This window comes from Homalodisca vitripennis, chromosome 8 (genome assembly GCF_021130785.1).
Source record: "Homalodisca vitripennis isolate AUS2020 chromosome 8, UT_GWSS_2.1, whole genome shotgun sequence".
Lineage (NCBI taxonomy): Eukaryota > Metazoa > Arthropoda > Insecta > Hemiptera > Cicadellidae > Homalodisca > Homalodisca vitripennis.
This window is the reverse complement of record NC_060214.1, coordinates 39,836,798-39,864,054: the sequence shown is the minus strand read 5'-3', so window position 1 is coordinate 39,864,054 and position 27,257 is coordinate 39,836,798. Positions and strand designations below refer to the sequence as shown.

The 27,257-nt window shown below is 32.8% G+C and overlaps 1 protein-coding gene across 4 annotated transcripts; it reads left to right on the top strand.

Moving 5' to 3' along the window:
• The first annotated feature begins 4,462 nt into the window (after window positions 1–4,462).
• LOC124367581 lies at window positions 4,463–15,601 on the top strand. Of its 4 annotated transcripts, none has more exons than XM_046824535.1 (6): window positions 4,463–4,600; window positions 8,205–8,275; window positions 10,693–10,863; window positions 12,000–12,086; window positions 14,705–14,847; window positions 15,575–15,601. In XM_046824535.1, the coding sequence occupies exons 2-5, from the start codon at window positions 8,237–8,239 to the stop codon at window positions 14,804–14,806; spliced, it is 399 nt and encodes a 132-aa protein (XP_046680491.1). In that variant the 5' UTR covers window positions 4,463–4,600; window positions 8,205–8,236; the 3' UTR covers window positions 14,807–14,847; window positions 15,575–15,601. The 4 variants fall into 4 exon arrangements, with proteins under 4 accessions (XP_046680491.1, XP_046680492.1, XP_046680489.1 ...); XM_046824536.1 differs by lacking the exon at window positions 4,463–4,600 and adding an exon at window positions 7,691–7,740 and having other exon boundaries at window positions 14,705–14,820; window positions 15,571–15,601; XM_046824533.1 differs by lacking the exon at window positions 4,463–4,600 and adding an exon at window positions 7,692–7,740 and having other exon boundaries at window positions 14,705–14,838.
• The last annotated feature ends 11,656 nt before the right edge of the window (window positions 15,602–27,257 follow it).

The window sequence follows — 27,257 nt, the reverse complement described above, 5'->3', positions numbered from 1 at the left end:
CAACGATATGGTTAGTTAATTTCATCACTATTTTCAATGTTTACATTTATATTGAAAATGTCTCTAAATTGTAACTATTAGTTTTCACGCCGTTTTTAGATTTCAGCGATTAAGTAAGTACTCATCTAGTTTAGAAAATGTTCTAAAACATAGCAAGTTGGTCAGAGTTTGACACGGAAGACTCCCTTTCAAGCATTCGGCAAAGAACTATGTTAGATGAAAGTTCACTGGACTGTGCTTTTGAATTAACGTACCAATTCCAGTTACGAATGTTCTAAAATATTTCAAATATTTTTCGGTTTATAAAGAAACAAACACGTGAATAATGTCATTGTTCATCATGTACTTTTAACTATACATTTTTATCAAATATTACTTAATAGATACAAAAGACAGAGTTACTTTATAACTTTTAAGACTGTTATAGAACCCATCTTAGTTGTGTTTTTACATAAGATATAAATGTACACTTTTTAACATATTTTCTTCGTTGTGGAAAGAAGGCAAACTCAGGATTGGCGTCGGAAATATAATTCACACGAACCAGAAGTGCTTATACAGGTGCAAAACCGCGTGCGAAGCCACGGGTAACTAATAGTTAATAAATAAGTATGCAACACATTAATATTAACGGCAAGGCATCCATTTTATACTGCCATAGATTATAACTTTGTAAACTGTCAAGTATGTTGCAGCAATTAGTAACTTCAAATATAAAAATATAAACAAACTTAATCCTAGTAGTAAGATTATTAGATCATGCAATATTGTAAACTCATTCAGGAATAAATATGTAATGGGAAGTTACCACAGATTTGTAACAGGAATTGTGGTAATTAGCTATTCCATTACGCCAACCTTGTTCTACCAATTGTTGAGCAGTTATCCTCGGGCTGTTTGAGTTAGCAGACAACCCCGAATTGTTAACAAAGAGAATATTTAGCTTAATTTATGAATACTATTTTTAAGTAAACATGGGATTGAGACCTGTGTTTCATTACTTTTTAATGTACAGTATTAAGAAACCTGGGAAGAGTATTGCACGCTTCGCGTATAAAGTTAGGATGTGTTTACTTCTCAAATTAAATTGAATTTATACCTAAAAAATAGCCGTAACCTTATTCCTAAATTGTTTAACAAATCAATCCCTAAATTGAGTAGAAATCTAGTTAATTTTTTAAGTTTATGGAAAAAGTGAAACACCCTAAGTCTTACTGCCAACTAAACAAATAATTAATATTCTTTTTTATAAAATAATTATTAGTTTCGTTACATTTAAAAAAAGGGTTTCTCACCTTTTTTTTTACTTTATATTGTAATTAATTCTGAAGTGGTCGTAACACGGGAGAAAACTGATAACCTAGGAGTGGAGAGGTGGTTTACTTTGATAATCTACACAAATGGTTTTTCATGAAATCGATAGAGGATTTTTTAAATCTATCGTCTAGCACTAGTTTTCGTGGGGTTTGAAATTGCGTGGTTTAAAAATATAAAACGATTATATAAGACCACATTTTTTCACGTAACGTACTTTAAGATTATATATTGAACGTGTACACAAATTACACTAACCGTCAGCTAAGATAAAGGTGTACTAACGCCGATTTAGTTTTTATTTACATGTGAGATAGTTGGTTTTAAGTGTGTTGAGGTAAAAAGATAATCTGAAGAAAATTGCTCGCTCTATATTTGTTTAACCCTTTCGATACTCTTTCCGTCTTAACCCCCATCAAACTATATGGCTGAAGATTTATTTCTTCCTTAGTGGGCAGTAACTCTTTTGATTTCACAAAAAACTAATTAAAATTGTTTCTTGGCTCCTGAAATATATATATATATATATATATATATATATATATATATATATATATATATATATATCGGAGGTGCACGTAATGGATAAATAAGTTAATTCTTAATTTTACAAAGGGGAGTGAGGGATACACACTTAGCCCGCACGAAAATATTCCGATGATGACTGGTGTTTTTGAATCCCCCTCTACACTCCGTGCCCTACAGTGTTAAATAAAATAAAATAATAAATAATGACTTTATTTTCAAGCGAATTTCAGTATTTACAAACTGCTTTTCAAATTAACTGAGGTCAATTACATAATAAGCTGAAACAGCATAAAATAAAGTATAAATAAGTGGCTACTTAATAACTTAAGTTAATTTCTTTTAACTTCCTTTTAAAACTACTTAAAGGTATGGTTTTAACAGCAGGTGGTAGGGCATTGTATTCCTTGGGTCCAAAGTACGAGAATCCCCTCTTGCCCCTCTCCAGGTGAACCCTCGGCAGTTGCAGCATGGCGTCCTGCCGAGTATGACGTTCCTTGACCGCCGACCGCAACATCAATCTTTTGTTCAGGTACGCAGGTCTACCAGTGTCAAGAACCTTGTGGACTATGGTGACAGTTTGTCTCCTACAAATCTCCTTAATAGTTAACACACTTGCTTTCCGGCGGTAACTTGTAATATGGTCAAATTTACGAATATTGTAAACAAACCTTACTGCACAGTTTTGGAGCCTATGAAGAATTGTAAGTTGTTCCTGACTCAAGCTGTAACCAAACACGGGAAGTGAATATTCAATTATAGGGAAAATAAGGGCCTGCACAAGTTGCAACTTTGCAGCCTCGGGAAGAATATTCTTCAGCCTGTAAAGCATCCTAAGTTTGCACATAACTCTACGATGTATCAACTCAATCTGGCTATTGAAAGTAAGCTCCGAGTCTATGCTGACTCCAAGAATCTTCAGCCTATCACACCTTAATAAATCAACACTATTGAGCGAAATATTTCCCATATCAGCATTTAGGGTATGTTTACCAAAGTGCATGACCGAGCACTTTTCAGGGTTCAGCCTGAGACCGTGATCCTCTGACCATTTACTAACTGCCAACAAATCATTTCTCAGCTGAATACAAGCCTCGTTTGCCTCTGAGGGATGGTAAGATAGCAATAGTTGACAATCATCTGCATAGGCATGCAATGAACAGAAATTTAACTGTTGCCAGTTTTACGCTTATGGAAGATTACTGGTAGGTCTAAAAATGTATTGGAAGAGACAAAAATCATCAGCCATTACTGTGAACAAATGTAAGGACATTTGATTTCATCCATAGTTTTGCAGATAACATGTAAATAAAGTCGACGGTATAAACATAGCTACGTCACAGAGGAAACAGCTGGAGACATCAGCGATATGGCAACTCCGCCTTCGTCATCGGTCTCTATTCGTGCAGGTCACTGTAGGCCTAGCCTTCTCACACAACCTGAAGTGTTCTCCTAGAGGCAATAATGTTCCACGACGTTTAACTGTTAGTTTATTCTTAATGTCAGCTCTAAAATAGTGGCTCAAGCTATTACTACAAGCCAACATTGTTAGAATCAAAAGAAGTGAGTTCACCGTCGTATAATCTACTACATAAAGTTTCTTAACTAGTAAAAAGCAGTTGAAGTTTTTAAGATGAGCTTCTTCTCTTTTGATCTCTCTTATCTTGGAAAGTTTTAAGTTTCTTTACTCACTTTAAGGTCTTAAAGTACAGTAAAATTAGGTTTATGAAATTTTACATTTAATTTACTTAAAAACTTAAATAAAATTTTAACATACTTTTATGACAACTAGTTATTTATTCATGAAGTAATGTAGAAAAACAAAGTGACATTGTTGTTATGCTAACTAGTTAGTGACAAAGGCACGTATCAGCTGTTTAGTGTGCGGCGACAGCGCAACAATTTTAGAGATTTCCCAGTACTGAAATAAATTACTGTCAAGTATAAGTACGTTCTTAAATGTGTATTGCTAATATATTGTATTTTCCTCCATTAACTGCTTGTTATACTACAGTAAAATATTAAGAATAAAAGTAAAGTTAACAAAGATTTAATTTTTTTAGTATTTTTAAAGTTTAAATAACAATAACCACAACTCAATAAAAAAAACAGTGAAAAATTTAGGAGTCTCGGAATTTTCTATAAAGTATACATTTTTAATATTACATTCTATCCATTGTGTAGGATTCGGTATAAAACTGCAAAAAACAATTAGTTATAGATTTATGGTAGTAATAATAAAAATATAAAAATAAAAAATCCATAAAATGAAACTTTAATAAATAATCAGTTTTTATTGGTTTGATCCAGTCTTTAATTCCAGGTTACAAACTTATAAATTGTTAATCGTTGTTAGCATTTTGAAAAATAATATACACATTTTATTGGAAATGTAATTAATATCTGCATAACCGAAATTAACGAAGACAGACATGGAAACGAACAAGAACCTTAAAATGAGTCTTTCAGAAAACAATAAACAATGCCTTATCTTAGGTGCAAATAACCAAGAAAGTGTGACAAAAACGTGAAGTAATGACTGCTTGGTATTCAGAATTAGCTACACGTTCATTGTTATCAAAGCTTGTCGGCGGGAGTCTATTTCTCACTTTTGTAGACAGACAGTTAAGTCTATGAATTTGGCTCCTAGCTCTTTGTCTGTCGACATATTTCAATTTTCTACCGACTCGACACATGATCAATCGCTTCAATAAAGGTGCTGGGTTCGCCTCATTCACAAACCTATTTATTGGCTTGAATTGTAAGTTATACTTTATTTGGAAAATGGTAATTATAATTCTAGCGATAGAAAATACTTCGTAAATTTAGGTAGTGAGTAGTATTTATCCACAAATTAGCAAGCCATAATTAAAAAGAAATAATCAAATACAAAAATATTACAGCATTAAATTATTTGTTTGAAGGTTATTTTTGACGATGGAAGGATTGTGAAGGAAACAGGATTTTCCGGACATTTGCCATCGTCCGGAATTTAAATTATTATTATGAATATACATTTTGTCCTTTTCTCTGCATGTTTCCAGAGCCGAGGCCAAATCGTTTATGACGAAAACATGTTGACATGTAAGGCAAACGTCTCTGAATTAAAATTGAATTGATTTTGCCATTTATACCACAGTACATATTCAGATATACAGGTTGTGCACTCATTCATTCCCGTTCATACGACAATTCCTTCCACTTACAACATCGGGGTCAGTTTTGTAAATACTCTGTTTCCCATTTGTGTGCCATAAATTCGCTGACATTTAAAATTCCTTCGACGATAAAAAGCATTTGAGGCGAATTCTTAACGCCTTGATCACCGTATTTGTTGTACTATTTAACTCAAATTTACATTCTTCAACGCTACAAGAGGGGTTACTTGGCAATATCTAAATAGCTGTAAACCTACATTTTCTGCTTGTACAATTCGTTATTTCATTTAAAATTCGGTACTCATACTTGCAATAAAACATGTTTAAAGAGAATTTAGAGGCATTTTTCAAGCCAATCGATTACGAAGGACGACAATAGTGACATATTAATGAAGGTGCATTTTACTGACGTATGTGATTGATATTCAGGTCGGCTTGCTGATATAATTTTCTGACCAAGGTAAGAAGGATTCCTTACATTGGGTTTTCTAAAGATGTTAAATTATAAGTTAGCATAAAATAGGAATTTTTGTCTCAATTTGTATATAATTTTCTGACCAAGGTAAGAAGGATTCCTTACATTGGGTTTTCTAAAGATGTTAAATTATAAGTTAGCATAAAATAGGAATTTTTGTCACAATCTGTATTTTTACGGATAAACAACTTAGTTTAATATTTAAAAATAGGTTGGTAAATTGAAATATAGGATTAAAAATTAAACCAAATATAAATTAAAATTATGCAGTATCAGAGTCATTGATAACATTAACTAATTCTGCAATAGCTTGGCTAAGTTAGTTAGAGTAACTAACTTGAGAGTAGCCTGTGTTGGCTGTGCGTCTGATTATCGCTTTCACACTCCACGTGCAGCATCGTTGCCAGTTTTACGTGTATGTAAAATTTCTAACCTGTCTCAACAAGTGCTGCAATAAACAAACTTTATCAGCTCGTACCACATTCTTAGTTAATTACGATACACAGTAATTTCAATTTAATTAAAGAGTATTTCATTTCATTTCAGTAAATGGAATTGAAAATAAAACTAGTCTTTTCAAACACGTGGATTTATTTTATGTCCAGAACTGCAAAGACAGTGTTTTTACAGTTCTTCTGGGTTTAAATATAAAATACATCTACACACCAAAAACTAAACAAAGAGTCTGGCTATCTTTAAAAATAAAACTTTCTTCTTGAAATAAAAATTCAACTAAGAAGTTCCTCACAAAGTACTTTTCAATCTTCTTTACAAATCTTGATCAAAGACTGTAATTACTACTTAACTTTACTTGTAATTGATTGTTAAAATTAAAATTGTTTTAAGTACTTGTGAACATTGCAACGAATAGGTACTAAAATATATAAAACTATAAAATTTACTCAAATGGTCAAAAGGCAACATTTTAAAAGGTTAATGAATTCAAAAGTTTAAAGATTGAAAAGGTTAAAAGTCTATTGATTAAGTAATTGCTTCGATAGTCTCCTGGTTCCAAACATTCATTGACCAATAATAAACAGGGAACTTCTCACTTTAACACCTAAGATTTTCCAGGCTCTTAAATTACTATAGGTAAACCGCTTACAAAAAGACACTGGGTGATTTTAGTTCAAGCAGGGTGGGTTAAATACCCCACCCTCTCCCGCTGTGATGCCACCCTCTCCCAGTACCCCCACCACTGCTCAGAATTCGCCCGCTTACTCTATACCCTGACCGGGCCACTACCACAGGCTAACCTCATACTAAAACGCAAGCTGACCACAGGCTAACCTCATACCAAAACGCAACCTTACATCTGCTCAATTAATATTTTATCCCTGTATAAGCCTAGACACAAAAATACAATATACTTATAGAATAAGTAAGTAGTTGCAGTGTAAACAGAATGACGCAAGTGAGTCACGACCCACACAACTAATAAAACATACATGAGGAGATGCTTGTCTCGCCTCCGACCACTGGAGAGGGGCCCCTCATGCGCGTGGCTGCTCAGATATTAGCTTCTGCGCAGGTTTCTTTGCGAGCGGCTGATCTATACAATGCAAATAACATTATTTAATGGTATCAGACTGTGATTTGCAATTGATGACGATTGGAGAAAAATCCCAGTCAACGCAGAGTCAGTTCATCAGCTTGGACCAGGAGCGGGGTGTTGGCGGTGGAAGGGAGGGTTAAGTGAGATGGTTAGGCCCCACTGATGAAACAAGAAAAAAAATCAAATATGTCCGTCCACCGGGATCGGTCGTGGTTCCGGCCAAAGGAAAGGCCTGCTGACAAACACTAGACACAAGTCACTGCCTGATTACAACAAAGAGGCCCAGTCATGGGCCAATTGTCGCTAAAAATGTTACTCTACGGTACAAGCTAGTACTGTAAAATTATATACGTTTATTTGATTCCATTGCTCTGTTTTACAAACTATATGTAAATAAAGTAGACGACATAATAAGTACGTCATAACACCGCCTCAAATGCCATAGGAATACTTTCGTGCGGGGTACAGTAGTACCAAATCACATATATAATACACGACTAATTAGTGCCGGATGTTTCATCGCCATGACTTTACATGACAACAAAGGATTGTTGATTAGGAAGACAAGTTTGACGTATGATTTGCACATAATCAGCTGTTTATTGCAGAATGTGCCTTCTTAATTATACCACATGCTCGTTACTCATCCGGAACCGACTATATAAACTGCTCTCGGTGACCATTTTTCTACAGTTCTTCTTTGTCAAGTCCAGGTATGTAAAATACGTTACTTACAGAATTATTAATCAATTTACTGTATGATTATCGAAAGTTTTAATACATATTATTCAATATGCAGATCTAAATATTTAAACCCACGTACTTGTATAAAACAAGAGCAATTACAGTTTTTGGTAAAACATACTTTATTTAAAATGCTACACAACGTATTTTGTGATTTATGCATCTTCAAATGTTCTATTTGTCTTTAATAAGTCTTGCAATTTTTAATTTAGTTTTTGACCTTACCAGATTATTTAATAATTTTATCTGTATAGTAATACTCAATAGTGATATCTGCCAATTCTCAGATTTCTGTTCACTTGGTTATGTTAACCCAATTTTTATAAAACATTTTAAAATTTAACAAAATTTGGACTATTTGTTCTAAAATCATTCTATAATTTCTTTGACATCTCTTCTAAACTTTTATTGAAAAGTGTTGTCACTGTTGTAGGTTAACGTTTCCATTGTCCCTCCACAGCAGTCATGAAGAGATTTCTTGTCATATTCCTTTTCGGCCTTGTGGTAAGCGTTACAATACAATATTACATTGTTTACATATTACCAACATCAATGTACATGGAAAATAATGATAAGAATTATTATAATTAGCAAATATAAAAACAATAGTCTGTAATGCAAACAAAAAGAAAAGGGGAAGAATGGAAGGAATAACAGGACCAAGTAGGTTGTATAGGATCCTCTAAGACGATAATCTACTCATATGTCTTGGCGGCCATCGCTATGTGTTAAAACAGAATCATAACGTTTCAAGAACCGATATAATGTTCTCTTCTTCAGGTGAGTCCTAATTCATAAAGTTAAACACGCAAAAAGAAAACAATTGAAGCACATGGCATAAACACATCAGTGCTGAATTGAGAATAAAAATATTGCACTTAAAATCCATAATCTTACAAACCATAAGGTAAAATGAAACGGATAGGATTTTCTACCACCTGAAGAAGAGAGCAGATGGCTCTTCTGAAACGTAGTGTGATCAGGTGATCAGAAGTGCTGCAGGAGCTGCTTGGAATTGTACTATGATAAAATATACATTGAGCATTATTCAAAATGGATGATTTGAAGAGATAAAAGGATTTAAGGATAAATTTGGCATCGTTATGTGTGTCATCGTAAAAAATAGAAACAATTCATTTTGATAACTGGTATGTTATATGTTGTATGGTATGTTATAAGATTTTTACATGCAACGTTTTTGTTGTTGTTAACTGTGACGTTAGACAGTGCAACAAATTTCATCCCTGCATCATTCTAATTTATTCAGCTTGACACGTTAAATAGCTTTCCAAACAATACAGTTGTGTTATTTTATTGATTGGTACTAAAAGAATACAGTTAAATTGTGTACTTTAAAGCCAATGGTTGTTACGATTACTGAAAAAAACATTTTTTAGGAATATGGAATTTTATTAATTGATACAACTCTAAATTCATCCAAATTCCAACCATAAGAAAAATATTGTTGTCTATGAAAGTTTTCTCTGTCAGATAACGCGCGCGTGTTTGTGTGGGCAGTAAGAAGCATTCAAAAAAGTATCTTAAAATCTCGCACAAACCCTACTTTCTTAATTTATTTCGAGTATGTTCGTTAAACCCCAATATCAGACTTGGCAAAGGGGATTGGGGGAAATTTGTTTACAAGAGTGCAGTGTAGGCGATTGTTTCGTTAGAACAGAAGTAAAATAATTAACAACTGTGCAACTAAACTCTTTTTAGTTTAAATAGTTTCTTAAAATATAAAAAACGAATTTTTAAGTGGGAAAACGAAATTGTGAGGTTCATGCTGAGGGGCTTATTGGTATTTAGTGTTGGTTGTGTTATTTGTAAACAAAAATAAAGTCATAATAATTTAAGGGGATAGTTAAAAAAGAAAAATTTTATGCAATAACCAATTCTTTTTCATATTATATTCTAGAATGGTATAACTTGAAAAAATAAAGATAAAGTGTGTTTCGCAAGTGTTTACAAGAATACAAATTACTTTAGTTGTAAGTGATAAAGGTGTCATTTTTTTATTTAAGGGTATATTATGTAGCATGAGTTTGAAAAAATATCGAAAAATAAAGTTAGGTACAGCAATGTTTTTATTAAAAATACACAATTCCAAAAAATGGTGTTTGTTTGAAAAAATATGAGTTTTTTCACAAACTCTTGCTACGAATTGGAAAGTTCAACTAACGAATAAAATTTCAAAATATCATTTCTATATCACTTTCAGAACTTGAGAAATTTATCTTCTCACATTGAAAAAGTACCTTTTTTTGGAAAACAACAAAAACCAAAACAATTTACTTTATTAGTTTGTTGGCCTACTTACATTAAAACTGCCCAGGACCATACAAGAATCCTTCACTGCTTCCTGTATTCTTTATTGTTATTGTAGTATAACAAAGTAAAAAAGAATGCACAAACATATACCACGTTTTTGTGAGAATGGTAAGTTATTATAGTAATGTTTTTTATTGTTGTGTTCAAAATTTAGTATTTTGAAAAAATTGTGTTTGTGAAATTGTGCGAACAGGTAAGTACGAAGGAAACGACTCTTTAGCCTGATTAAAAATATACCACCTAAGTACATAGAATGAATTTTATTAAAGATTGATGACTTCAGAAAATAACATTTACAATAAATTATGCGAGTAATTTATGAAAATTATGTTTTTAATAAAATAAAATTGTTAAAAGGAAACAATTATCATTCCCTGTAATATTTTTTTATTATTAATAGATTAATATTTTATATTTTTTATCACCTATGTTGCTGTGAGCCTGATAATAAAATATCCAATGATAACAATTTAATAATTTTGTAACGCTTCCAATGTCTTGTAAAATGTTAAAAACAAACATCTTTTACTATTTTATTTCCGAATAAAATGTAAAATGTCGACTTATAAATGAGAAATGTACTGCATCAGGTGGTGAGGGGAGGTGTGCTACTAGGAGGTGAAGAAGATACTGATGCTAGTGACGAAGAAAATTTGAAGCAAATCAAACAAATGTTTCAACAGACTATGCAAGATGCTGTGACCGACGAAGATGGTTATGAAACAAAAGTCACTCTGAAGGACTTGGAGTGTAAGAGACAGGTGCGTTGTATTTTATATAAATAAAATTTACGTGAAATCATTAAAATACGAGTATATGAAGAAAACAAAAGCATCGTTTGTACTTTGTCTCTATACTAGTGCTTGAAAGTAGAGTTACAAATACTTGTCTGAACCTTTTTTCTTAAGAATGGTCTTTTAAATTGGATGGGTTTTCATAAGGTAAATGCCTTTACCTTGACGTCTCTTTTGTAATTTATATGTCAGTGAAGGAAACAGGATTTCCCGGACATTTACCATCGTTCAGTGAAACAAGAAATCAGTAACACTACGTTTTTTAACCTAGTTTGTAATTATGTATTAGGTTAGTTCTTTACCTGAAGAAGATATCAGATTACAGATCTCGAAACGTAGTTTTACTGATATCTTGTTTCACTGAACGATGGCAAATGTCCGGAAAATCCTGTTTCCTTCACAATCCTTCCATCGTCAAAAATAACCTTCAAACAAAGTATATGTCAGTGTTCATCTTGAAATATTTTACTTCGTATTTATTTATTATGCGTGACTTTCACAATTTTATAACTTAACAAGAAAAATAAGTGTCATAGTTTTCAATTAAATTCATAATATTAATTCGTTTTAAAATTTACTATACACCTCAATCCAAATATTACACTCTTCAGCGATTATTAAATCATCTGCAAGCTCTGCTAGTAATAAGAATAACTGAGCTCGTACTTTACTATGAAGGATTTTATTCGATCGAGGAATATTTTTTACGTTTTACGCGATACTTATCACTTAATATAAGTTTTAATTGATAATATGGCTGTAAGATTGAGTATCTTCTATTGAGCAATGTAGCCCTTGAATAGTAAATATTAATTAGTGTTTGTTTACATGGCAATCTAAGATTACTAACTAATCATATTTTCAACCAGTTATTGTTTAAAAATTGCAGCACATTTTCATTATATTCTCATCCAACAAATTTATTAAGTGATTAAGTAAAAATAAGATCTTAGTTTTTAAGTACTACTTGTTTTTTAATTGGGTTATTATTGCAAAAGTTGTTTTTCAATATACATCAACAACAAAACAATCAAATTAGTGATCTTATTTTGGTAAAAATACTTGTACAGAATTGTGATTAGTTAAAACTGCGATAATTTCAGGTAGTCGCTGGTACAAGATACAACTGTGAAAGCAAAGTGAACTACGAAACTGTTTGTAAGAAGCCCAGCAGTGAATGCGAGGAGAAGGTAGGTCAAGAATAATTAATTTGGCTTCAGTATTAATTACTACATGGATGTCCCTGTGTGTTTATAGTTTTTCTACTGAAATCAGAAATCTTTATTGTGGTTGACATTTTACAAAATGCACGAAAATCGTCAATTTGCAACTTAAATATTAACTTAAGGAAATAGTATAGATATCACACCATAAACATCTGTAGTATTATACAGTGCTTTATTCAATATCACTTCCTTAAGTGCTATCTTAAAACTTTGAGGAGTTAGAGTTTTTAATTTTCCAGGTAATGCATTGTACATTTGAATCCCTTGATACACAAAGCTTTGTTGAGTCGCTGAAATCATGCATCTTGTTTTGTGCTATATTATGTCTATTTATTGTTTATAGTTATGTATGTCACTAACTTTGTTTGTGTTGTGCAAGTTCTCCTTTACATGCATAAGAACTCAAAAAATATACATAGACGGTAGAGTAAGGATACCTAGCCTAACGAAAATGGTTTGCAGTGAGCCTGCTAGTCCGAACCACAGATAAGACGGACAGCTTTTTTTGTAACACAAATATTTTGTGAGCATAAGAACAATTCGCCCAATGTGAAGTTACATAAGGCAAGTGGCTATGTACAGGACCATAGTAGATGCAAAGGAGAACATCAGGAGATACATTCCCTCTCAATGTCTCAATGATCTAATCATAAATATACCCTTTAGAATTTTTTCGGTCAGATTGTCAATGTGAGAGTGCCATTTGAGGTTGGACTGAAGATGGAAGCCCAAGAAACTTAAGGAAGCCATTCTTTCTGAACCAGAACCAAGGAAAAGTTGTATGTCCTGAACCTTCTCCCCATTTAAGCTCAGCTTATTAGCATTACACCAGTCATGTATTACATCTGATTTAAAGGTAACAATATCTTCTGCTGTCTGAGGACTACTACCCTGATCGCACACTGCCAGATCATCTGCAAACATAAAACACTCTACATGGTGCTCCATGATGTTGCTTGGAATATCATTTATGTAAATAATTATAAACAAGGTTGGGCCAAGTATAGACCCCTGTGGTAGCCTACGCCTTGTACAATCTGCAAAGAATTGGAACAAGAGCCATTTAAATATGAGTGCCATCTATTTTCCAAGTAAGATCTAAAAAAAGGAATAGTAAAACTGTCAAACGAGTCAAAATACAGCTTATCTAGCAACACATCATGTGTTACAGTATCGAAGGCCTTGGCCATATCATACGATCTAAAAAGAACACTCCTTTTAGCCTCCAGACCTTTAAAGCAGTTTGTAATTAGAGCTTGAGTGGCTGCAACAGTGCTACGCTTAGGCCTAAAAACCATGTAGACATACTGATAAAAGATTATTTCCTTCTAGGAAGATTATCATTTGACTGTGTATAAGACGTTCCAAGCCCTACGACACTGCGGGCACAATGGATATTGGTCTATAATTTGAATATAAATGTACCTGTTGTGCATTACTACAGTAATTAACGTGAGTGAGTTATTATTGTGTTTTGGAAATCACTTTAACTCTTTTGTAGCGCATCAAAGTAGTGAGAAGGATCATTGTGACCCAATAGAAGATAGAAGATGTAGACTTTCTGAGCCAAACTTAGACCACGACTGTTTGATCTGTTAAACATTCCAGTATGATACAGTAATCTTCAAGATGGTATGGTTTATCGAAATATTATAATTAAATTCTCTGATTCTTTTCCAACTTTTACAAAACGAAGATAAGAGTAATTCGAAGTGTAAACTCAACCGTAATTATTCTTATCTCAAAATGTTTGCAACCTTTTCTTGGGGTTCAATGTGTAACTTCTTTCGATAGAGATGAGAAATTAAGAGGGCTAGGTCTATGGTCATTATTATTCTTATTTTAGAGCTATTCTCAATTTTACATTCTTGGATTTATTTAAAGAGATTAAAAACCAGCCTCCAAGATAAAACAACACATATTCTAAGTTTAAAACTGGATGTATCCTGGAAACAGTTTTATATTATTCTGGATATTTCCTGTAAGTTGAAATTATTCCAATATTGAAGTTAGAATTTTAGAAAATGTATTGATTCCTACCAAAAAGTTTACACTAGATATTACAGTCAGATTTTTATACTTCTATACTTTCTTTTATAAGAATCAGACTAAACTCTGTAAATTTTAAAAATAATTCGAAAAATCCGCATGATGTTATAAGCTTTATGGCTCCTTTGCATGTGTGGTGGGTAACAGATGCTCTGCAATCTTTTACTATATAGGACAATTATGCCGTGCAATTGAGATGTTCTAATTGCCTGTTCTCTCGTTTGCTGTACCTTCAGATTCTTCGGTCCCTAGATTTTTTAGAACGCCTTAAGAGAGAAATCAGAGCATTTAAGATTAAACCAGAAATAAGTTAATTTGGTCTGTTGTTGAAACAGTATTGTTTTATTTTTAATTTATTTTTTTAATTATATGTTTTTTAGATTCTGATCGACAAAACCAGCAACCGAAAAGTATGTTTCCAGTTCGTGAGGTCTACTTTTAATACTTCAACTTAAGAATATGCCCTCATAAAGCACTTTCTAGTTAAATTAGTTTCAACCTCAACTTATCAAAAATGTATAAACTGTTGACAGCCCAAGAGGAGTTCCAGTTGTAAAGCCAGTTTCTGGCTGCCTCTTGGTGAGGATGCCAAACTGCAATACACCGACGATGGCAAACCTTCTTGTGTCGCCTAGATAAACGCCAACGCCCAGCTAACAACCATTAGGTGGAAAAAGTAAAAAAATATTATTTTACTGACTGATAAAGGAAACAAACATTTTCTGTTTATTTAAAACAGGTTTGTTTCGCACACAAAAAAACCAAGATAAAAATACTATTTCAGTTAGCAAATACAACCAATTTAGTGGGGTTAATAAATTCTTTGACAAACCGCTTATCGATAACAAAAAGTTAATTATAGGTCAAATAAAACTGATTGGACTATAGTGGCATGTACATACATAAATACCATACAATGTATTTATATTTTATTTATGATTTGAGTTAGTGTTGTAAGTTATTATTGTTTTAAAAATTAATATATTAATTACTGTGCATGTGAATATACATTAGACCTCACGCTAGAATTTTATTTGGTAAAGTAGAGTGTAGGCAATTTGTTGTAGTCTTCCGTTTTTTACTTTTCTCTACACAAAAAAATATATGCTGCCTCAAAAGTTTATTATTTCATTCTTACTTCACAGGGTTGATTTTGATAGCTTATAAAGACAACAAATGATTTCATTATAATTTGTTTCAAGTGATATGGAATCTCTTCCCCCAACAATACAATTGAAATAGAGTTTATTGTTACATAGAGTTATTAATATAATATAATTCATTAACACAATGTATAATGGATATAGCTAATTAATTGTATACACTACGATTTTAATTATATGTAGAAATATGATATAGAAAGAATATGCGAAGTTAAATTTTAAATGTACTGTTTTTTCCAGCTCCGGATTTTAAAAACGACCAAGCATTAAAAAAAGACAACCACTTAGATTTCAACACAACCTTGCAACCATAAAAAGAAATAAAAAATGTGTGAATATTATTTGTATTCATTTTCTTCCTTTTTTTATTCTCCTGAAAGCTTTTAAAAGAAAACTTAACTATGTTTGATGGAGTCCTTAAACAAAACCGTAATCTACCTTAAAGACAATATGCATGTGTTTTATATATTGTTTAATATGTATTATTACAATTTTAATATGGTTAATCTACACTTGTTGTGAAATAGATTATTTAATATTATCATAAACATAGCTTTTAAAATATTCCAGAACCTACAACTCAAATATATCTATGTGTGTACTGTGTATCTGTATATACTGGCGTATACTCAGACCGGCTTTTCCGGATAATTTTACCGGGGCCCGCCAAAGCTGAGTACGGCCCTGTGTGTGTGTGTGTGTGTGTGTGTGTGTGTGTGTGTGTGTGTGTGTGTGTGTGTGTGTGTGTGTGTGTGTGTGTGTGTGTGCGCGTGCGTGCGTGCTCGCGCGCGCGCATGCTTGTGTGTGTGTACATACATATTTCTAGATTATAATCTTAGTTTATTGTTTCTGTATACCAAATCAAGACTATTCGCTACGTTATTGTTAATGGGTTCTCATATACTACTGAAATCCAAATATTATAAAGCAAAATATTAACAAAACAATTGTAAAAATGTGGTGTAATATGTTTTTATTAAATGTGCTTGGAACCCAAAAATAAATAAGTTACATTAGTATAATAATAATAATAATAATAATAATCTCTTTATTGCATTTTAACATTGTATCGCAATCGTCATAAACAAAAATAAATAGTCCCAACTATACCTTCATACACATTCACACTTACAATTCATACATTCGCTCAAGCACATTCAAACTGACTCCAGATCCAAAGCAAACATATACATACCGACTCCAGATCCAGAGCAAACACATACAAACTGATTATTTAAATACAGTGCAAATTTAGACCTCCCAGCGGCTCATCATGAATTCATCGACAGAATAAAACGCTTTTGACACCAAAAGGCATTTGAGACGAGTTTTTAATTGATGTTGATTGATGGAATTTTTTATACTCTCAGGGAGCTTGTTGATGAGTCTGACACCAACTTGTTGCGGGAGGTGTTGTGATAACGTCAATCTGTATTGGCTAGTACGAAAATTGTCCCTGCCTCTTGTCCCATATTGGTGAACGTCACCGCCACGAACCAAATCACACTTTGATTTGCAGTACGTGATCACCTCAAGAATGTAGAGGCAGGGTAAAGTCAGCAACCCCAGCTCCCTGAAAGATTCCCTACACGACTCTCTATAATTCAGCTTTGCAATGATTCTGATTGCTTTTTTTTTGGAGCTTGAAAACTCTTTCCATTTTGTTTGTGGCACAACCTCGCCAGAGTCTCACTCCATACGCAAAGTGTGGGTGGATTAAGCCGAAATAGGCCATTTTTTTTAAGTCTACGGTTGGATTATTAAAATATTAGCCAGTGATCAAAGATACAATACGATTACAAATCTGAGGAAACTGTGTAACTAAGAGGTATGTTATTCATAAGTTCAGTCTATACTATTATAACAGAGCGTTAATAAAGTCCCGAACGGGCTTGATAATTTCCGAACGATTATAGATCAAGCAATAAACATTGGTACATCATTACTGCACTTATAGAAATATACTATATACTACTTTACTATACTATATATACTAATTAACTACTAAGTATCTACTATTTCTTGGGGATGGCCCGAAATGAGTCAGAAATTTTAAATGAGAGCATAAATCAGTAGTAGGCTACATCAAATTAAATTTCTTTATTAGTAGAGTGCAATGCCGCAAATCCGACCTCAAAAGGTTCACTTTTTTTGAAGTACGCTGGTTTAAAGTTTGAAACGTTTACAATGTAGGTTCTGTTCAAGATGGTTTAATATTCTTGTCTTGGCTTAAGTTGCGAAAATTAAACTTACTAAATGAGTATAAGACTTAAGAAAACTCTTAAAATGTTTAACCCATTATAAAATGGTAGATATTCAAAGGTTTTACTAAATACGTGGTGTTTACTTAGCAAATAATTTTAGATTAAATGTTCGAATTGTTCACTTCCAGTTATTTGACAGTTTTAAAACGTGCATAAAACTATTCTTCCAGTCCAGTATTATATAGATAAAGCCAAAATATACGTGGTTCAAAAATGTTTAAATGAAAAGATGGGAAGTAATCAAAGTTCTAAGATTAAGATTTGGTCAAGCAATTATAAATAAAATCCTATTACTTTAGGTCACAGTGAGAATGGTGGAATACTTTTTGTGTGCCCTGCATATGACCATGCTAGAAACCGAGATTTTAAACTAATTCAGAATAAGTGCGGGATGCATTTTCAAAACTTAGCTAAAATGATCTAGTCAAATGACAGCGATTTTTAAAGATTTGAAAAAAGTAACACTCTGCTGACTTAACAGAATTTTAACTTGGAAAAGATGCTTTATCTGAAGTCCTCCTTTTCAATCTTTTCGCATTTGGAATACCTGGTGGACCCTTGGCGAGAAGTTATAAAAAACAACAAACAAAAAGAAAGTTTAAAATCAAATAGTAGCCTACGTTGAGGAGGAAAGGGATTTTCTGAAACCTTATTACCCTGGAGCAAACAATTGGAAAAATAATAATAATTTATACACATTTAAACAGGTGATAGTACAGTAAATGTGTGTCGTTATTTGTATGTCAAAGTCAGTTAAACTTTACAAATAATGTCATGTTACGAGCAGAAGTTTTTCTTTGTCAGGTTTTTTTAAATATATTTTAATTAACTGTAGTAAACGTCATAATTTATTACGTCAAGGATTTTGGCTTTAGTCTTCTTTTAGACAGGATTTCTCCACACTGGGCTAAATAATTCAATTAGTACTGAAATCGTTGTTGATATTTAATAAAATATCATGAAGTGTTGGAGGGAAATTCGAGAAATTTCAGAGGTACTTATAAAAAACTGTTTCACTCTCCAACTCCAAGTTCCAATCTTTAAACTTAAATCTAAAATGGATAAAGAGTTTGGAATATCTTTCAGTAACTTACACTTATCTCAGGATTATTTGGAATGCCATTTAAAAAGAATATGCTCGGGTAGGGTACGATAAGCGGACCCGGTTTTTTATATCGAAATTGGCAATCCATATTACTTAATCATTAACAGCTGTAAACAATTTCAAATAATACTCGTAATGTAATATTCCAATTTTATATAATATATAAAATTTGATTATTAAAATGGCAGTCAATTTTAGAAAACTACACGACATTGCTTTGAAAGATGATAAGACATGTTTTTCGTGACTTTAACATGTTTGACTCGTACCGAAAAACCCATTATGTGAAATTTGTGGGAAAGAAACAACTGCAACTGTGAGAGGAGCACATATGGTCGTCTTCAATTTCCCTAATTTTGGTTATAAATTTGTTGTATCACTGTAAATATTAAATTCACATTTTAATTTAAAACAAATTATTGTTATTGAGGACTATAGATAGTTTTATATCGATTGATAGTCTAGGATTTGAGATGCGAATATTAAGTATCGATGATTACATTCTTCGATATAAAAAACCGGGTACGCTTATCGTACCCTACCCATATGCTTAGTGAATAATAGTTGAAATAATTAATTAAACATGACAAATAATAACTAATTACAACGTAATTTACTGGTATATTCATAAAGAGCTACAGTTTTGCATTTATGGCGTTTGTGCATTTGTGACGAGATCTTGACAACGCTCGATGCTTACATTAAGCACCATAATGATGTGATGACGGTTTTATTACATACTCCTGGACAAGGCAGTTGATAGACACTGAAAAGGAACGCATAAACCCGATATGGTTTTCAAAAAAGGTGACAATCTGTGAATTATTTTTTAGTATAAACGAAAAAAGTGAGCATTCAAATGGAGTGACAATGCCGACTCTGATTAGGCCAGTGCGCCAGTTCGAGTTCTGTGAGTCGCCAACAGTAGCGCCACCATCGATTACTGCTAAGTAATACCAACTACGTCACAGCGGTGTCGCCCACTTCCTCGATAACACTCGCATATAGGGTTGTTTCGATACCACGAAAATATCGATACCAGTACTTGCATCGGTATCGGTAAAAAGTACTCGATACTACTCAGGTATTGGATGAAATGCATCGAATACAACGAGTCAATCCACGTCTGTAGTCATTCGTGGTAAATTTCATGTTATGGAGTTGTCTTCATACTGTTTTTAAGACACTATATTAAACAAAACCCCCAAAGAATTATTAATATTAGTTTAAGGTTAAAGACATTAATTTGTCCAACTAACAGTTGCTGTAGTGCATGTCATTGTGAGAAAAACACCTTAACAATTAGTGAAACTATAAAGAAGTAAGAGGAGCAAAAGTGATTTAACAGACGTGTCTTTAAAATATTGTATTTAGCAATATTCACCTATAAGTTACAAATTGTATTTAGTAATATTAACCTTTAAGTTGTAAATTATATTTACAACCATTTAAATATATTTAATTAACATATAAATTATTTGAACCATTCATCAGCTGGCAACCCTCTGAGAAAGAAAATCATATCTAAGTGATTGCTTGAAAAGCCTATTCCTTGCTTCAGTTACTGTACTACCAGCTTTGGAGAATAACCTTTCACAAGACACAGAGGATGCACTAATCAACAGAAATTTTCTTGCTTCTTTGTACAACCCCGGGAAAACATACCTCATCTCCTTTCATTGTACAAGGGGGTTTATTAAAAGCTTTCTTTGGAGCCATTTTTTAAACTTATTCTTGGCAAATAACTCAAATATGGCAATCTGAAATAAAAATAATTCAAGTTGCAAGTACAAAAGTGTTAAACATTTTAAACAACACTCAAACAGGTAAAACTACTCATATGAATCGATACCAAGTAAGTATCGAAATAAGAGTATCGATACCAAATGCACTTACTACCAAAACAAAAGTATCCATACTTTACTTGTATCGGAAAAACTCTACTCGAATGGTGAGAGAGGTTCTTACATTAAGCGATTTGTACGCAACTAAGGTGGCCAAAATAATGAATCTCTGAATTCACACTCACCCGAGAGAACAATTTTGATTTTAATAACATCATGAGTCTGTCGTGTACAACCTCTTGGGGTGGGACTTTTATCATCTCATTTTGTTGCATTCTCATTTGAAGGTCGCAAAATTCTGTACCACCCATGTTAATTCAGTCAACTTCTAGGTCCCTTTTCTCAGTTTCTAGAATATTAGAAGAAACATTTATATGTAAATACGCAGATATATTTGTATACATGTTTGAATAATTACGTATTCTAAAATCTTTTACCTCTGTTTGTTAAATAATTCCTCTGATAAAAATTATCTTTAAATTGTGCTGAATGAAAGTCATAATCAAATCTTGAACGTTAATGGAGCTAAAGGAATTTCAACTTAAAAGCAATTTAGGGGAAAAATTAAACCAACAAGAAGTTTATTATGTATTTTTTAAAGTTCTCTTTTGGAGATGGAAGGGTTGTGAGGGTAACAAGATTGTTTTTGAGCGTTTACTATCGTTCAGTGACAAATAATCTGATATCCTTCATCAGCACGGTGATATCTTGGAAGCTCCAGTTCACCTTCATCTTAGTGTAGCGTTTGGAATATGACACTGTCACAGACTTGACTCCTGGAATATGGCGTCAATGGAATTTTCGTTACGGTACCAATGTTGTTTTTTTGTGTATCCTAGTTCACTTTGTTACAGTATTCACAAGAGTTTTCAATTATCCCACTACAACTGTGAGTATTTTTTATGTTGTTCAATCTGATGAAGCTACAGTATAAACAATTTAACCTAATTTATCTTCGAAAGCAGCAAAAGTCTCTCAAAACGAGTTCTTTTTAAACTATTTTGAAGTGCCCAATGACGTAGCCAGCGAGGGGGTCCAAGGGGTCCTGACTCCCCATTTTTAATTTTTCCAATTGCTCGTATAGTAAACGATATTACGTATTATTTAAATAATTCAGTACTATTTACGAGTACTGCTGAAAGATCTTTCTCAACACAGAAACGGGTCAAGAACTTTTTAAGGAATAAAATGGGGTCTTACTCTCTGTCCACTACGGAAAAATATCAGTTGTCTGGACTCCCCAAAATTTCTTCCTGGCTACGTTCTTAGAAAAGCCAATTCATTTCCGAAATATCCTGCTGACAGTTTGCTTCACAAGCTATTGGAAAATAATGCACGAACTTAAAAATATTCAATCTTAATAATTAGAAAATAAAGTAAAGTATATAACTGAATACAGTTCTCTAGATACTGTGCAAAATAAAACAAAAATTAAGTTTTTACCGCCATCTAATTGATTGTCTTCCCTAATGCACAGTCAATAAGCGAGGTTAAATATACAAAATTGCATTAACCTCCAATGATGCCTCTGTACAGTACTAATTGATAGAAATCAATCAATCAATTAAAATATTACCAATTGTAGGTCATATATGTGTAGTTTCCAAATTACGCTTAACGCATTATTCTACAATTTTAAGCCTATACTTTAGAGTAGGAATCGGCAATTCTTTTAAGTCAAAGGACCATTTAAGATTTTGGTTTGAGCGTGAGGGCCGCATGGTCAAGAAGAAGGAAAAAACTTAACAATCACAGTAAATATAATTTTCAGAAATATACAAACTAGAAATATAAGAAAGATAAAGGCCAATTAAAAATATTCTTATGACTAGAATGGCCCCTGAACACGTGACAGTTTTTCCTGGACTTTCTCTAAAAACGTTGACTAAATCCTTCAGTTTGAAACCTCTCTCTTTCAAATGTCCTAGGAACAGCCAACGAAAACGAAAAAATAACCTTCATCTCTATAACTCGAATTATTTCAGGTAAACAATTTTAAAGCTGTGTATCTGGTGGAGATTACAGTTTTAATCACAACATTCATAATGTTTTCCAAACGTATTGTTTTAGCACACAAATGCTGTTTGTGTATTATGCAATCAAAATCCATCAAAATGTCTTCTTTAAATTTATAGATTAATAAAGCAACAACACCTTTATTTTTTCTAGATGTTGAAGCACAACCGTCAGTATTTATACCGGTTCGGTTTTAAGATACTTATTAAACTTAGCCACATTTTTAAACACTTTGAAACAACTCAAAGCCCTCTTTTCATTGGATGAACCAAATAGCTTGTTTATTTAAACAGGATTCTTGTTCCATTATGTTTTTATGATAGTGACATTTGTATGCAAGTCGAGAACCACAAAAATCATCTGCGGCCTACAAACGGTTTGCAGGTCTCTCGTTGTACAGACAGCCACAAGCAGCTCGTACATTTTACCCAACAACGAATACTGAATACAGAAATGAAGGGTTTGTTGAAGGCTTTATAACTTTTAGAGAACAAGAAACTAGCAACTCAGGTTTCTTTGTTATGTTTTGTCATACATTGTTTTGTTCAATCCTAGAGTGCAATTCAATCTAAAATTTAATTCCTAATCCAACGAAAATAAAATCCACACAACAAAGTTTAAAAATATGGTATTTTTATGTCACAGTTACAGTAGAAACCAGTTCTGTAAGTTCACTAATGCTGACTGAGCCAATAAAAATGAAAACTTCGCAGAAGATCATAATGAATAACTTTTAAGGTAAGTGCCCCTAATGGAATGGATTAAAAACTGTCGCTTCCGACATTACACCAACCGGTAATGAATAAATTGTTGATTTGGCCTAATAGCCTATTGTTATTAAATTACAATGATGCTTCGAGCTAATACCTCTACTAACATTATATAACAAAGTTATCATAAGCGTACACAGGAGAGGGTTACAACCCTCAATGTAACCCCCCCCCCCCTCCAACCGATTAATACAAATATTTAAGGTACGACATTTTAACTTGCGTTAAGCTAAAGTATACTGGTAGTCGAACAATGTATCATATTTCAGTTTTGTTTAAATTTGTGTTGATATTATAACTATAAAAGCGGATATTTAGTAAAACACAATACTCATGCTTCGTAATTCTTCGGAATGACGAGTTCGTCTGCGACCCGTGGGTTTATCAAAAATAATACAGACCTCAATTCCAGCGCTTATAAAATATAAATAAATAATAATAATAAAGTAGAATTGGTAATAATTTTCTAGGTTACCCTAAAAGGGTTGCTAACAGCAACAATCAAACTCCTGGCGTGGTCAGATTTTACTTTAGCAATAAGTTTTATGTTCAAACTTCTTTAATTTATAATAATTATGAATTCTGGTGGGCTATTGATATGTTAAATATTATACATCTTGTAGTTCTCGTCAGTTAATTCTAATTTTTAGATTAAACCTACTTTGGCTATAAAAATAATGTTTTGTCTTTCAACATCTCTTTCCTTATATACTTTATTCCAATTTTCATGTTGCGATGTTTTTCAATGCTTTTAATTCTAAAAATTATCATTTTTTTCAGGTTCAGCGTACTTTTATTATGTGAAAGGTTAACGTAAATGTTTTGTCTATACCGTGCCTCCCACGTCAAGTCTAAGGTTTAATGCACGTAATAGTTTGTCTAAACCTGTAACCCAAAAGAATGTTACTAGTATGATGAAATTAAAATTGCCATAAAAACAAAATATATGTACTTTTAGTCGATTATAGTAGTGTACGTTCATTAATTATTACGATAGTAATGTTGTCAACCGATCACTGTAGTGTGTTTCTGGTTACACTTTGTGTATGAAACCCAAAATTACATAACCAAAGTAACGAAATATCGTGCTTTGTAAATAATATTTATCTTGAAGTTCAAATTTTGTATATATAGGTATATAATATATATATATATATATATATAATATATATATATATATATATATATATATATAGCAATGTATATATATATATATTGTGCTCCGGGCGGAGCAAGTACTTTTTGTGATTCATTGTTTATTGAACTTATATATATATATATATATATATATATACAAAATCTAAATTTCCCTATGGATTAAATCTTCGATAAATTTAAATCATCTGAACACTCATCACATCTTTACACCCACAGTTTGAACATATGTTTATCATTTCAAGAATATTATGCTTATTCATTTATTTATCTGTTTACATGTGTTTTTAATTATTTTATGTGTTTTGTTATGTTGTTTTGACCTGAAGACGCGAAAAGCGAAATATAGTTAATTAATATTAATATGTTGGCCTTTTTCTACATATATATATATATATATATATATATATATATATATATATATATATATATATATATATATAGTTCACCGCCGAGGGTCTGTTACAGCAATGCAAGTAATGGACGTCAACCGCTCAGCCGCGGTGAAAATACACATAATTACTAATTTCATGTCTTGAAATTTTTGTAGTTGTACATACAATAAATATATCCTTTATAGAAATACATGTCAATTTATATCCCAATGCTTTTTTAACAGGGATGACATAGTTTGAAATCAAAAACGTTTAAATGTTAAATACATATTATTTAAGTAATACAGATACAATCCCATATTTCACTACACGCGCGCATGTGTGTGTGTGTGTTTGAAGGATAAAAAAATACTTGACAAAAAATTGTGAAATATTCACTTCTACAATCTATTGCCAACATCTAATGGATTGGTTATTAATATTAGTACGTATAAATACATAATACATTGTTACTCGAAGTCCACTGTCGTATCCCTTTGAAATTCAAATATAAATTATGTCAAAAATTCCTTAAAGAAATTTATAATATCATATTGTATTTCCACGAAGCCATAAAACTAAGGTGAAAGTAATAGCGATCTTTACATTGAAAATACATGTGAAAATACATTGAAAGAGCTGAAGTTGATCCCTTTAAAATTTCCAGATCTGAGTCCACTACTTGGAGATCTTTTGCAGTCAAATAATCCAGATAGCCTAGCTGTTTTAAACCGTATTTTGCCTCTAGGAATACATGACTATACAGAGCACCTCTTATACTCGAGCGACGACATAGTATCCAGCTTCTACACCGAGGAGGCAGCCGGCAAATCGTTTCCTCAGTATCTTCTAAAGTCTTACTCGTTCCTTGGTGTTAAATTGCGATATATCACGTTATGTTGTTATCTTTTAGAATTTGTCATATAGGCTGTTGATTATGGAAGCATCCTTGAGTATTGTGTCAAAGAGTAGAAAGGCCAAGGCGTTGCAAAGATCACCTCCACGTATTTTCTAATATCTTTAAAGTGGTCTTCATTGATTTTATAGAAAACAAACGATGTGATATACATAGTAATACCACACCGACACAGGTCATCATATTGTACTCACCAAACAAATAGGGCCTGTCATGAATTAAGTCACACGATGATCGATGAGGATCCACCTATATTGCAAATTCCTTGGTAGACCTTGACAGAAGAAGGGTCCAGTGTCTGCATTAACCAACCCCTGATACTTAACATGATTTAGTTTTTAACTGTTGTCTTGTTTGTTCTCATATTCATATATAGGTTTATTTCATCACAGCTTCGTTTTGATTCTTAAGTCGAAGGAAGCTTCTCATTGAATACACGAGCTGATTTTTATTTAACAAGTGATCAGCTGCGCTAAGAGTAGTACTCTTATAACAATCACAAAACAACACCTACTGTTTCCATGGTAATTAAAAATAAAAATTCATTCAAAATTCAAAATTGAAGCATCAACATGCTACTACATTTAGGTCCGCATTAATAAAGTTTATAGCCCCAGCTGTGCACCCATTATTTTGCCCTCCACAAGAAAAGATGATTAGTTACTAACAGAGATGATATTAGAATGTCGATATGTTATACCCCATTTTAATTTAATCGCCCAAGAAGAATGTGCCACCACTGGTCCAAGATGGCCAGAGGTGACTGTATGGTACCAAGCTGGAGAGTGCAGTCAGACAAGAATGGAGGGTAAAGCATCTTTCTCATAACAATCCAGTGGTCCCAAGCTACTTTGATAATAACAGGGATGAAATCCTTCGTTTGAAGATGATTCTTCAGTTTCAAGATCCGCTGGTCCCAAGCTACCTGGATATAGCGAGGACGAAATCCTTAGTTCGAAGAAGATTCTACAGTGTCAAGATCCGCTGGTCCCAAGCTACCTGGATAGTAGCAGGGATGAAATCCTTCGTTTGAAGATGATTCTTCAGTTTCAAGATCCGCTGGTTCCAAGCTACCTGGATATAGCGAGGACGAAATCCTTAGTTCGAAGAAGATTCTACAGTGTCAAGATCCGCTGGTCCCAAGCTACCTGGATAGTAGCAGGGATGAAATCCTTCGTTTGAAGATGATTCTTCAGTTTCAAGATCCGCTGGTCCCAAGCTACCTAGATAGCAGCAAGGATGAAATCCTTCGTTTGAAGATGATTCTTCAGTTTCAAGATCCGCTGGTTCCAAGCTACCTAGATATAGCGAGGACGAAATCCTTAGTTCAAAGAAGATTCTACAGTCTCAAGATCCGCTGGTCCCAAGCTACCTGGATAGTAGCGGGGATGAAATTCTTCGTTTGAATATGATTCTTCAGTCTAACGCTCCACAGGTCCTCAGCTAACTGAATAATAGTAGCAAGGAAATTTATAGTGT